The sequence below is a fragment of the Gobio gobio genome (genome assembly GCF_949357685.1).
Source record: "Gobio gobio genome assembly, chromosome: 15".
Taxonomy (NCBI): domain Eukaryota; kingdom Metazoa; phylum Chordata; class Actinopteri; order Cypriniformes; family Gobionidae; genus Gobio; species Gobio gobio.
Genome location: NC_137108.1, coordinates 47,698,221 through 47,712,087, shown reverse-complemented (window position 1 = coordinate 47,712,087; position 13,867 = coordinate 47,698,221). Strand labels below are relative to the sequence as shown.

Sequence of the window (13,867 nt, the reverse complement as noted above, 5' to 3'; positions counted from 1 at the left end):
ATATTTTTAGAACGACCGGAATCATTTTAAGTGACCAGATGAATCTCACGAAATCGGTCCAGAATATTTACAGGTCATATTTTACTATGACATGAAAAAAAAAAAAAGAAAGAATTAATATTTTGCATAAACAGGGGTGCACGTCATTTTTGTCATGAGAGCACCTGGATATTTGGTTTGGTGCTCACACTGCACATAGTGTGACCCATTAAATATAACTATAAAAAATACAATTAATAATAGCATTATTGCACTTTATTTAGTTCGTTTTTTTAAATAAAGTAATAAACAAAATAATAAATAAAGAGTGCTTCAATACTATTGGCTAGTAGTTGGCTATTTCCCTTCAGCGATTGTGGGCATAAACACTTCCGGATTCGCTTTACGCGGATGCACTTGCCAGAGAAAAATGAAAATTATCTCTTATAGTTGTCTATAGAATATATTATATATCACTTAAAATAATACAAAAATATAATAATTACTATAATTTGAGTCAATGGCATTTAAACGCACGCAGTCAGATTCATGAATTATCTCATGGTGCATACTAGGGCTGCACGGTTATGACAAAAATCATAATAGATTTGTATTAATTACGATTATCACAATTTACACTGAATTATGTTTTGAATAACTTTAAAGCATTGTTTGAAGAACATTCTTCCTGAAAAACTTGTATTGCTTTTCTGTAGCATTAAGCCTCACATGTCAACTATTGGTTTGATAAAAATATGAATGTTATTGTTATACTAAAACTAAAATGAAAACGATGGAAAAACCCTTAACATGTAGAAAGGAAAAAAGACATCTTAAGCATGCGGAATAATGCAAGTGGACATTTTTTTTTAGTAATTGCACCTTTGAACGGATACTTAATTGTAATCGCGATTACAAATTGTATTATTTCTGCAGCCCTAGTGCATACGCATACGCAATGACAATAATGCCTACTGTAAATATAAAGCTACAGCTACGATTAGGCAGTTATTTGCATAAAGTTTATCTTCATAAATACTATTTTCTCAATTCTGCGCATATTTTCACTTACCTCCATCAATATGATCACTACATATTTTACTTTTACATGTTTTCTTTGCATCAGTTATCTTTTTTAGAGAAAAGAAAGGGCTGTAAAAAGATAGTGATTCATTTACATTTGAAACTGTAATGTAAGTTACAATTAATTCAAACAGTTTAATATAGCTAAGTTTTTTTTCACACGTAGATAAAACTGTATGTGCTGCTTATAGACACCAGACAGGTAATGATTTATGCATCAGATGCTCTTTACTCCTCTCAGTTGATCAAAATAAATGCAGTAATTAATAGAAACGCACAGGGGAAATACAAACACTGGAAATGATATGCATTTAAATTATATATGCTACTAAATACAAACATTAGTAATAATAATATTACCAAATAAAGCATACACTGAGATCATATTTCCATGCTTATTTCTATCACGATGAGGAATGACAATCTTCATGAGGGTCGAGTGGTTTTCCTCGCAGAAAGAGAAGGCAGTTTTATTCCCCCCAAATCCCAGTCAGAACAAAACCGGGAAATGTATATTACACACTTGAGTGTTTTGTGTGGATAAAGAGATCCCTGTGGATCACCGCTGAGCCTGAAGCGCAGAATCAACAGGAGAAAGATTGATAATGTCCGCGTATCTCGTTGAATTGCTACATCGAGGTTCACAAGAATGTAAGAAGGATGTTTTCTTTCGTCTCTGATATACCACTATCTAGTCTTTCATTTTAAAAAACAATCATTACATCTAGGCAAGTTTCATATTTGTTTCTTCTTGCACCAAATGCAAGCGTTGTTAAGACCGGAAGAGTATGAGCAGAAGTAACCATGCACACACTCGCATTGCCGAGCGCCATCTTGTGCACCTAGCAAATTATATTTTAAAATGAAATAAAAATACAATTTTTTCATAGTACACTTAAAAATACAATGCTAATATTTACTTTTTTTATATGAATTTTCAACATTTTTAACCCTAAAACCAACAAGCTTTTATTTTGTTGGGTTTCCAGGATGTAAGCCAATGCGCTGTCAGTTTTAGCACAGCCAAGTGAAGCGTGTCAGTGAATGTCACAGCTTTGCATTTTGCTCTGAAACCAGCAGATTTATTATGCATTCAAATGGAAATCTAATACAGTATTCCAGTTTGTCGATTTAAAACGGTGATTGTGTCAACCATGTCGGTACGCAAATGAGTGGTCTGAACTTATTTACCCAGCACACTTTTTATTTTGGTCGCACCTACACACCACTTATGTGCATAAAGATAATAAAGCCCATTTTTAGGACCCATTTTTTTTATGATTTTTTGCATTGACATTATTTTCATGAGAATTAAGCAATTTTTTTTTATCATTATGCAGAAGAAAAATCGAATTATTAATACAAATGCATAATGCAAAATACATTCTCATTATTATTTATGCTGATTTCAAAGTAAATTGAAGTAATACCGACTGTAAAGCAGTAATGGTAAATTAATTCATAAGAATCTAAATGGAAACGAGAAACAGCGTCAAGAAATACACCAATCAGGCATAATTGCAGGCATTATGACCACCTTCCTAATATTGTGTTGGTCCTCCTTTTGCTGCCAAAACAGCCCTGGCCCGTCGAGGCATGGACTCCACTAGACCCCTGAAGGTGTGCTGTGGTATCTGGCACCAAGATGTTAGCAGCAGATCCTTTAAGTCCTGTAAGTTGCGAGGTGTGGCCTCCATGGATCGGACTTGTTTGTTCAGAACATGGGGAATTTGGAGGCCAAGTCAACACCTCAAACTCGTGCTCCTCAAACCATTCCTGATCCATTTGTGCTTTGTGTCAGGCGCATTATCTGCGGAAAGAGCCACAGCCACCAGGGAATACCGTTTCCATGAAAGGGTGTACATGGTCTGCAGCAATGCTTAGGTAGGTGGAATGTGTCAAAGTAACATCCACATGGATGGCAGGACCCAAGGTTTCCCAGCAGAACATTGGCCAAAGCATCACTGCCTCCGCCGGCTTGCCTTCTTCCCATAGTGCATCCTGGTGCCATGTGTTCCCCAGCTAAGCGGCGCACACACACCCGGCCATCCACGTGATGTAAAAGAAAATGTGATTCTTCCAGGCCACCTTCTTCCATTGCTCCGTGGTCCAGTTTTGATGCTGTTGGCACTTTTGGCGGTGGACAGGGGTCAGCATGGGCACCCTGACTGGACAGCGGCTGTGCCGCCCCATACACAACAAACTGAGATACTCTGTGTATTCTGACACCTTTCTATCAGAACCAGCATTAATTTCTTGAGCAATTTGAGCTCCAGTAGCTCGTCTGTTTGATCGGACCACACGGGCCAGCCTTCGCTCCTCACGTGCATCAATGACCCTTGGCCGCCCATGACCCTGTGGCCGGTTCTCCACTGTTCCTTCCTTGGAGCACTTTTGATAGAGACTGACCACTGCAGACCGGGAACACCCCACAAGAGCTGCAGTTTTGGAGATGCTAGCTATCACAATTTGTCCCTTGTCACACACTCTCAAATCCTCACGCTTGCCCATTTTTCCTGCTTCTAACGCATCAACTTTGAGGACAAAATGTTCACTTGCTGCCTAATATATCCCACCCACTAACAGGTGCCGTGATGAAGAGATAATCAGTGTTATTCACTTCACCTGTCATAATGTTATGCCTGATTGGTGCATATATAATGAAAAGTTAAATATGTTTACAAAGTCTCCATCCTCACGAGTTTAATGTGAATGTTCTTCAGAAAAGCAGGTTGCTGTTTGTACGCCAGGCATGAGCTTGGATCCACTCCACAAAACTCAGTACAGAACATTTTGCCCACAAATTGGCATTTATTCACCACTCATAAAACAGATTGTTGCTATAGAAACACCCATTTGCATGAGCGTCTCATCGCCTTTAATGCTTTGAGTGACTGGCAGAAATCTCTGCTGTCCACTTTATTGCTCATAGTCAACATCATATTCAGCTGTAGCTTCTGTTTGCTATTTCACTGATAATCTGAGCGTTATTACCAGATATTCTCCTTTATTTTTACTTAATATCATGTTCATTTTCATTTTGTTGTCTTTAGTTTTTGGACCATCTGCTAACTGGCATTGAGGATATCTGTGGACATTACGGACATCATCACTGGAAAGACAAGTATGTATAAAACTCAAAAGATTGTGTGATTATTTGAATTCTATATGAAATCATTATGACTTTTAATTTAGATGTGATATGATTTTGAATGAGTGACGTCAATGATGTTTGGCCATCGAATTCAGACATGTTTCCAGTCTTTTCATCCTCATATACTGTGCTAGGACAAGCACAAATACTTTGATCCATTTTAATGCGATGATAGAAAAACATTCTGAATGTTTACGGGATTCAAATTGCTCTTATGAATCACGCAGCATCTTGGTGAAGCTTCACCCTGTTAAAGTGATAGTTCACCCTTTCATTTTTTACACACCTTCCAAAAGTCCTTCTCAACCCCTATGCTGTTATTTTTAAATATTAACATTATCACTACATGCATCTTAATCTGAAACAGTATGTTCTTATGCATGATTATTATTTCTACAGTTTCTTTGTGTTCATGTTTGATTGAAATAATAAGGTGTGTGTGTGTGCCCGTCTCACATTGATTTCAGACATCGTTTCAGTGTTTGCCACTAATGATGCTGGAGGCAGGGGTTTGTTATCTGGACTTCTGCAGATAACAAAAATAACCCTCCAGCGATCATATCAATAAGTGTCACCTTTTCCTTCTCATTTCCAGACTGAACCGGTTCAATAAGAAGTACGTGAAGAAGTGCCTGATAGCGGGTGAGCGCTCAAAGGAACCTCAGCTGATCGCCTTCTACCACAAGATGGAGATGAAGCAGGCCATCGAGCTGGTGGAGAGTGGCGGCGGTTCCAAGCTGCCCTCTGCCATGCCATCCACCGTCTCAATGCAGTGAGTGCCCATCTGACCTTCTTCAGGATTTGTTTATGGAATGCAGATGGGATTGTGTAGAATTCATATAGGCAGTGTGGAATGTGCATTGAATTTATCCAACGCTCTCCATTGACTTTGCATTGCGTGAGGCTGCCTCATGTCATTTCGGACTTATAACAAAAAACAGAACAATGTCTAAAAGCTGCTATGTGACAAGGTGTACAGCAAACAAGCTAAAAAATACAGAAATACTTTTTATGAGCTGTCGACCCAAAAAAAAACAAGCGTTTGTGGAGACAAAAGTGGATACAGGCAATAAGACGTGAAGCTTCAGCAGGAAGAATGGGTACATTTTCGGAGACTGACACTCAGTATGCCTCAGTATGCCTTTGTGTTCAGTAAACATTTTGTCACTGTTAAATCAAATGTCAGTTTTATATATTATATTTACTGTCGCTGATCACGTTCCGCTCTAGTGGGCGTAGTTCTCAGTGTAATATAACATGTGTCAATTGCCTGTATCCACTTTTTTTGTCCTTAAACGCTCGTTTTTGGGTCAACAGCTTATAAAAACTTCTGGGTTTTTAGTTCTGGGTTTTTTGGCTTGTTTGCTGTACACCTTGTCACATATCAGCTTTTAAACATTGTTCTGTTTTTTGTTACAAGTCAGAAATGACAAGGAGGCGCTTCACGCAATACAAAGTCAATGGAGACGTTTTGATTGTTTTCCCACCCGGTGGGCTATTGCAGGTTTCAAACAGAGGTGGCGACAGAGGCAAAACTTACAGACTTGCAAATTTAAATCTACACTGTGTAACTTTTTTAGTTTATTCTTAGCTAAAAACACTTAGTTCTTTCAAAAATATATGTGCTCATTAATGTATATTTACTTCTTTCAAGTAATAAAGTATTCTCGTAAGTTTATAATATGCCATTGAAAATACATATGGGTAATGGGTTCGAATGCGGGTCGTCATATTGCCCCTCCATCTTGAAAGTACATTAGCCAAAGAGGGACATACCCGTAAATTCAAGCTTCGCCTTTCGCGTTTTAACACTCGATGGCACCGTGTCGAATGTGGACGAGGTCGAACTGGAAGCCATGTTAATCTTGGACTAAATCGGCCACCGTAGGAGTTAAAACGAAATCGGAATTGAGAGGAAGAGAAGCTAATATTCACTGGATGGTCATATACCTTTTAACCGCTAGATGGGGGAAAATATCACACAGTGTAGCTTTAAAGAATGATTATAGCATGTTTCAGTTGTCAAAATGAAAGGAGGATTTGTGGAATAAATTATATGCATGCATTAGAGTAGGTGAGAAATTCATTGAATGCATGAATATGAATATGTCAAGAATATGTCCCTACAAGTTTAATGAAACCATCAAAATATGAGGAAAAATTTAATATTTAAAAAATATTTTAAATGTCATATAAGAACAAAATGCTACATTTGGTTAATGTGTTTATATGACAAAATTGCTTGCAAAAAAGGCAACGGTTTTATTTTACTATGCAAAAACAAGAAGCTCACAGGAAAAAGAATATATTGACTACCAGATAATCTTTTTTTACTAGTGCTGGGAATCAATTCAATTTTTTATACTAATTAATCACATTTCTTTCTGTTATTAATCATCATTAAGTTTTAACTATTTTGATATTGTATTAATTTCGGTTACTCTCCAAATTAATGTAGAAACAGTTTAAAGACAGTATATTTTAAATGTGTGTTGTAATGTCATCTTTGTAAAGGAAGGTCAGTATCACTGATGTCTCTATGAAACATTAATGACGTTACATTACAGTATAACTGAAAGCTACCAATTTCAACATTTATTAGGCTTTAAAAAATAACAACTTTTAATTTAAGTGAACTTAAAACAATCTTTACATAAACCCAAGATAATAAATGTTATTTTTACCCATGGCCTTCCCTGTTAGACATATACAGAAATGTTATAGGTATCAAACATTTTCTTAACTGCATACATAATAAATTAAATATAGATTAATCATCATTAAAGCTACAATTTTCTCTGTTCCCGTTGTTCTCTGATGAACATTAATGACAGGCATCATCAGTGCTCCTGTCACTTTAAGATCTGCTGCCGAACATGACGCGGATCTGACGCGCTTTCCCACGCATCTCATTTTCTCACAAGTTCATTTAAGACTTTACTCGACAAAACTGTCGTTTGGCAAAATTCTGTTGTTGTTTTTGTTATTGTTTGTTCAAGAGCAAAAGAGAACTCGATGTGTGCACGAGACTGGCGCGCTTGTGTGCGTGCGTGTGTGTGTCCCTCAATGAGACGCAGCCACACAGACAGGACATTGACAGACAGCGCGTTCTCTTGTGTCTTGTTGCACTTCGATTGTTTGAAAGCATTACATGAATAAGAGCGGGATCATATAATGTAACGCTGGGCAAAAAATGATCTAAAAACGGACGGTGCGTTAATTTGAGCAGCACTAGTTTTTACTAGGGCTGTCAAAAGATTAATCGCGATTAATCGCATCCAAAATAAAAGTTTGTGTTTACATAATATATGTGTGTGTGTACTCTGTTAATTATTATTTATATATAAATACACACACGTTCATGTATATATTTAAGAAATATTTGCATGTATATACTGTATATACATTTATATAATCTATAATATATATAAATATAAATGTTTTATATATAAAAATAATATTTTTTTCTTAAATATATACATGCTTGTGTGTGTATTTATATATAAATAATAATTAACAGAGTACACACACATATATTATGTAAACACAAACTTTTATTTTGGATGCGATTAATCACGATTAATCTTTTGACAGCACTAGGTTTTTACTATAATATTTGTTGGTTCTCTCTTGTTTTTGCATGTGTTCATAATTTCTTATATTTTATTACAGCCTGGCCAAAAATTATATCCGCACAATTTACATGTTTCATTGCGTTACCATAAATAAAAGAATTAACGGCAAGCAATTCTATGCAATATGCTTATACATTTTTTTTTTTATATATATAAAATTCACATAAAGGCTGAAGGTGTCAATTTTCCTAGGCCGGACTTCTGTAATGTTTATAGAACGTATAGGTCTGAGTTTTTCACTTTGTTTTCCAGGAACATCCAGCCCAAGAAGCTTCCTCAGGACCGAGCGCTGCCGCAGCTCTCCAAGGCCCGTGAGGAAGAGATCCGGAAGATCCTGCGCACAAACCTGCAGAGGACCCGCCAGAGAGTGAGCGTCAGCCCTTCACTTCACATTCTCAAACAAGGCTCTTTTGTATTTAATTCATTCATGAGATCTAATTCGGGTCAGACTAGATTGTCTTCTGTATTTTCAGCTGCGCTCGTACAACAGACACACACTGGTGGCTGATCCGTATGAGGACGGCTGGAGCGACATCCTCATCAAACGGAAGAAAATAAAAGAGCTGGAAAAGAAGGTTTGATTGATTCATAATTGGATACGACAAAATGATCAGTATTGACTGATTAGATAAGTTGTGTCTTTCCAAAATCTTAAATCATTTAATTTGAGGTCAAAATCATTTAATTTCAGCAATTTTGTGCATCTCAATGAAATGTTATACTCTAGTATAAATGCATAGTGGCAGTGTATAAGACCTCATCTCAGTTGCCACATAAGAGCCATTGATAGCTGTACTGTGCTTTATTAACCACTATAGAATGTTCTCGCTGCTTTCAGATATCACTGATGAACAATCACCTCACTGTTCCAGCTGGGCTTCCTGATTCACCGACCATTGCTCGAGCTCGCCTGGCTTCGGGTGAGCCGGCCGTTTACTCTGCTGTGTCACAGATAGATGACTTTAGGATCTCTTTTTCTCTCGCTCTGACTGGGTTCAGCCCCAGGTCTTTCCTCTCACTCAATGTGCGGTGAATCAATTCAGGCTTCAGTTGTTGCGCAGCGCCCCCTATTGATTCAGCAGATTTCAACTCTATGTCCATCTACCAAGTTATTATTACAATAGAAGTGTGGTGAATGGATATTAACCACCATTGTCATCATAAAAGAAATCAAACGGTGCAAAAAGAATCTGAAAGCTTTATACACTATTTGAAGCATCCTAAATCCTATACCTTATACTTTGGCATAAACTATAGTAAGAATGGTGCTTTTTTTTGTATGGGATATGAGATGTTTTAAGAGCCATTACGGGTCATAGAAGGCAAGAAATGTCATATTACAATAATCAGAGAACCATCTTGAATCCCATATTACAGTAAATTATTTATTTTTATTGTATAAAATGCACTGTAACAAATAATTTTGTCTTATTTTCCAGTAAAAATACTTTAATAAACTATAAAAATCAAATAAATTAATTTTCTTGAAAAGCACAATTTAGTAAGATTAGACTATTTTTTAGATTGTTAAATGATAAATATTGATAAATAGTTTTCTTGTTTTAAGCATAAACCTTATAAAATTGTGTTAGATTTTAAGTTCCAACAAGAAGAAAAAAAACTGCCAATGGGACAAAAACAAATCAAGAAATATTTATAGTCCATAGCAAATTATATATATGATATGTATTAATTATACTTATATCTTTAATAAAACAGTGCTATTTTACTATTATTTATATACTGTAATATTTGATTTATATATTTTGAAATTGTCATTTTAATTTTCGTTTAAATTTGAGTACTTTTGTTAAGTTTTGTAATTTGTATTCTCTTTTATTTTTAAATATATTTTTATTTAGTTTTAATGTTAGTCATTTTAGAATTTCAACTTAAACATTTCTAATATCCAATGAAATATCCAAGTTTTTCATCTAATATTTATATTTTATATCAGCTTTGTTTCAGTGAACGAACATTTTTGTTTAATAATAACACTGGAGTAAAATACTGATAAGGAAATCTATTTTCACTCTTCCGTCACACAGACCCTCAAGCGTGGGGCATCAAGTCCATGACAGAAAGCATCCCCACCATTAAAGTGGACCTGGCCTCACCGCAGAGCCCAGAGTCCGTCAACGTGGTGGACGAGTTCGGCACCAAAGGAAGCAAACCGAAGGACGGCAATGAGGAGGGCGGCCTGATGATGAAAGCACCCTCTTCTGTGAAGGAGAGAAAGGACAAAGCGGCCAACGAGGATGACGACAAGGAGCCGCAGCAACGGCTCATGCGCTGTCTGAGCGACCCGGGCCCCGCCGCAGAGGAAGACGAGGACGAGCCCTTCCTCCTCTGAGAGAGCGGGCGGCTGTCGTAAGGAGGATGAACGAGCTCCGGCCGTCTCCTCTCAGACTGTATCTGCGGTCCGTAACCGCTGGGACATGGAGGACAGATTTATGTTCTATAGAACGCCAAAACAAGAACGTCAGGAAAACCAAACTTTTGATGAACCAAAATAAAGAAAATGAAAGGGAGCGATCAAAAATAGCCATTTGTTTTTTCCGCTTGTCGTTGTACTTTTTATTTTAAGCCTAAAGGCGTGTTCACACCAAGCACAATAGTTATAACGATATCGTTTAAACATATAGTTATAAAAATCACTCTAAATTTAAAAGGATAGCAGTCGTCACAACAACGATAACGATCGTTAGCTGATCGTTAGAATCACTTTCTGAACGATTTTGATGGCTGATTGCCAATCAGAATCCACCATTTTAAAGAGCTCGAGCATTTGCAGACAATAAAACCAACGACAGAACATTTTTTTGCGTTGCTGTGGGTGATAATATAGTCAGTCATTTGATCAGATGAAGGAAAAAAAAGGAGGACAACCTGAACCCTTTATTATGATTAAAAATTATATATTTGATTGAATTGCATACAATTAATACGTATCGTAAAATTGACTAATCAAGTATTTAATTTTGCATTATAATACAATGTTATAATTAAAGTATTAATAGAATTGTTATCATTGTTGCTGTCATATAAATAATAACAATAATTATTTTATTTTAAAGAACAACAGTAAAAATACAGTACTAACATTTATGGTTGCCTTAATTTCTTTGCTTTCAAACATTAAACCAATTTTAGTGGAAAGCAGATTTGTAAACTATGGGAAGCTGGTTGGCACACGTTGCATTCCCGAATGCAAATTAAAAGCGACTCAAACACACACAGCACTTGCAGCATTTACTGTGAATCGCAAGTGCTGTGCTTTACTCTGAAACATGCTGCGCATCTGATTATATATTTATATAATCACAACTGTTGCCATTTGATGATCGCACTAAGCCATATTACATTCTCACAACCATGCATTGTTAAAGTTACTGGGCAACTGGTGAGTAACCGTCTCAACGTCATGTTTGGCGCTTTAGCTAACATGCTAATAGCCGCCGTGAGCTCGTGCAGCAATCCGTGCATTAAATAAATGCAATAGAAATTGCGACATTTTTCAGTTTTTGTTGTTAAGACCATTATGCGATTTCAATCATCGCACTGTAAACACCCCCCGACACACACACCCCCCCAAACTCATATTCTCAGATTTACGCAGTTCATGTGGGAAAATATGGAAATATCCCATCCCTGTATAGGTATCGTTATAGCTCTTGTTCTTGGTGTGAATGGGACACGGTGTCCTTACCAGACATGATGCGATTCAAAAGATTTAATCCCAACTAGCGACGAATGACAGGACATTTAGTCATTGAGCCCCAGTGGATCTCATCGGTTTGTTTTATTGCTGGTCACATCACGCCTGGTTGGATCTCGTGTCAGCATGTAAATGTTGCCGCTCTGGCATTTACTGTGGGATAGTCATATTCCGCACAGGGGAACAGATCTATGCATTACCAAACGCTCGCACTGTTCAGTCTCACTCTATATTCAGGTCAAACGCTTCTCTTGTCGTTTTTGTTTGTGCATAAATGTGTGACGCGAGTGTCACTAGTTATGTTTTAGCTCTAGGGGAATTCCATTTGTTTATCAGGAGCAATATGAAACCGGGCACGTTATGGCCTTTATTATATTTATCAGTCAGATGGTGCATAATTACTCTGGCTAATTATAATATCACTCTGGAATATTGTTTCGCTGACGCGCTGACCACACGTGGAGGGCCATTCGAGTCACGCTCTATTTGCAGTGCACAAAACAAACCTGAGGAGGAGCTAGAGACTCGTGGAGATTTGCATATGTAAAGACTTTATTTTACACCAAAAAGACCAATTTGATTGGTTGTGATCATGTATTCTGTTTTGTTTTCTTTGCTCATACTTTATATAACATTTTTCATCTTTTATTCCCTTTAAATGCACTCAAGCGCTTTGGTGACCGCTCTGAAAAAGATCTGGACCGTTCTATCAACAAACCTTGATTTGAAGGAAGAGTTCATGCAAAATATCCTTATTTACTCACTCTCTCTTCATAAACCAAACACCCCCCCCCCCCACCCCATGGCTATAGATTTTTTTATTTTTTTTATTCTTCACGCAACTCTTTTCCATAAAAGTTAATAGCGACCTCGTCTTTCTATCTCCATAAAAGTACAACAATCATTCATATGACTTTCTAGTATATTTTATGTGTATCTGAGGTCTTACGATTGGGAGCCCATTTTGAAACTGGGAATGCAAGTCATAATTATGAATTCAGATCGAAAAGTAGAAATTAAGACACTAAGTTTTAAGTATGAGATAAATGGTGGGGAAAAAAAATTAAAATTATAAGACAAAAAGTCATAATTATGACATCAAAAGTCGACACTGACACACTAATTCATAATTATGAGATAAAATGCCAAAATTACGACCCTAAGCCAGAATTGATATAAAAATTGGAAATTGACAAAGTCAGTTATGACATACTAACTTTTACAATTATAATTGTAAAATAGTCAAAATTATGAGATAAGTCGTAATGACAAAAAAAAATCTAAATTGACACTAACTCATATTTATTAAAGAAAAAAAGGAAAATTGACACTCCAAGCCACAATAATGATATAAAAAGTGGAAGTTGACAAAAAGTAAGTTATGTACTAAGCCATAATTGTCAAAATTATGATTAAAAAAAGTAATATGATAAAAAGTGGAAATTATGACAAAAATGTGAAAATGAGATAGTCATATTGGTGGTAAAAATTGACACACTCCTAATTATGAGATAAAAAGGCAAAATGATGACACTCTGAGCCACAATTATGAAATTTATGATATTAGAATATACAAGTTATGATATAAAAATTCCTAATTATGTGATAAAGTGGAAATTGATAAAAACATCTGTTAAAAAGTCAAAGTTATTAGATAAAAAGTTATAATTATGTGATTTTAAAAAGAGGAAATTATGAGTTTTGATGTACCAAGTCATAATTGTGAGGTGAAAAGTCAAAATTATGTGATAGTGGAAATTATGACAAAAATTCAAAGTTATTATGACATTAAGTCATTGGGAGATAAAAAAGTCTAAATTATGAGATGGTCATAATTATGATAAAAGGAGGAAATTGACAGCTAATTAATGTGAGATTAAGTCATAATAATGTGATAAGTGGCAATTATGAGTTATGATGTACCAAGTCATAATTGTAAGATAAAAAGTCGTATGATAAGTGGAAATTATGACAAAAATGTGAAATTGAGATAAAAGTCATATTGGTGGTAAAAAATTGACACACAAAATTATGACACTCTAAGCCACAATTAGGATATTTTTTATATTTAAATATATAAGTTATGACATACTAAGCCATAATTGTGTCAAAGTGATGATATAAAGTCATAATTATATGATAAAGTGGAAATTGTGAGATTAAAAAGTAAAAGTTATTAGATAAAATGTCATAATTATGTGATTTTAAAAAGAGGAAATAATGAGTTATGATGTACCAAGTCATAATTGTGAGGTGAAAAGTCAAAATTATGTGATTATGACGACAATTCAAAGGTAT

At 35.8% G+C, this 13,867-nt stretch overlaps 1 protein-coding gene across 1 annotated transcript in view; it reads left to right on the top strand.

Moving 5' to 3' along the window:
• The window catches only part of slc9a1a (solute carrier family 9 member A1a), an 80,308-nt gene extending 67,389 nt beyond the window's left edge, over positions 1-12,919 (top strand). Inside the window, exons 7-12 of the mRNA XM_079836734.1 lie at positions 4,116-4,186; positions 4,812-4,988; positions 8,104-8,218; positions 8,325-8,426; positions 8,690-8,771; positions 9,900-12,919. Of these exons, the coding sequence (XP_079692860.1) occupies positions 4,116-4,186; positions 4,812-4,988; positions 8,104-8,218; positions 8,325-8,426; positions 8,690-8,771; positions 9,900-10,204 (852 nt within the window). The 3' untranslated portion in view covers positions 10,205-12,919. The remainder of the gene's footprint in view (positions 1-4,115; positions 4,187-4,811; positions 4,989-8,103; positions 8,219-8,324; positions 8,427-8,689; positions 8,772-9,899) is intronic.
• The last annotated feature ends 948 nt before the right edge of the window (positions 12,920-13,867 follow it).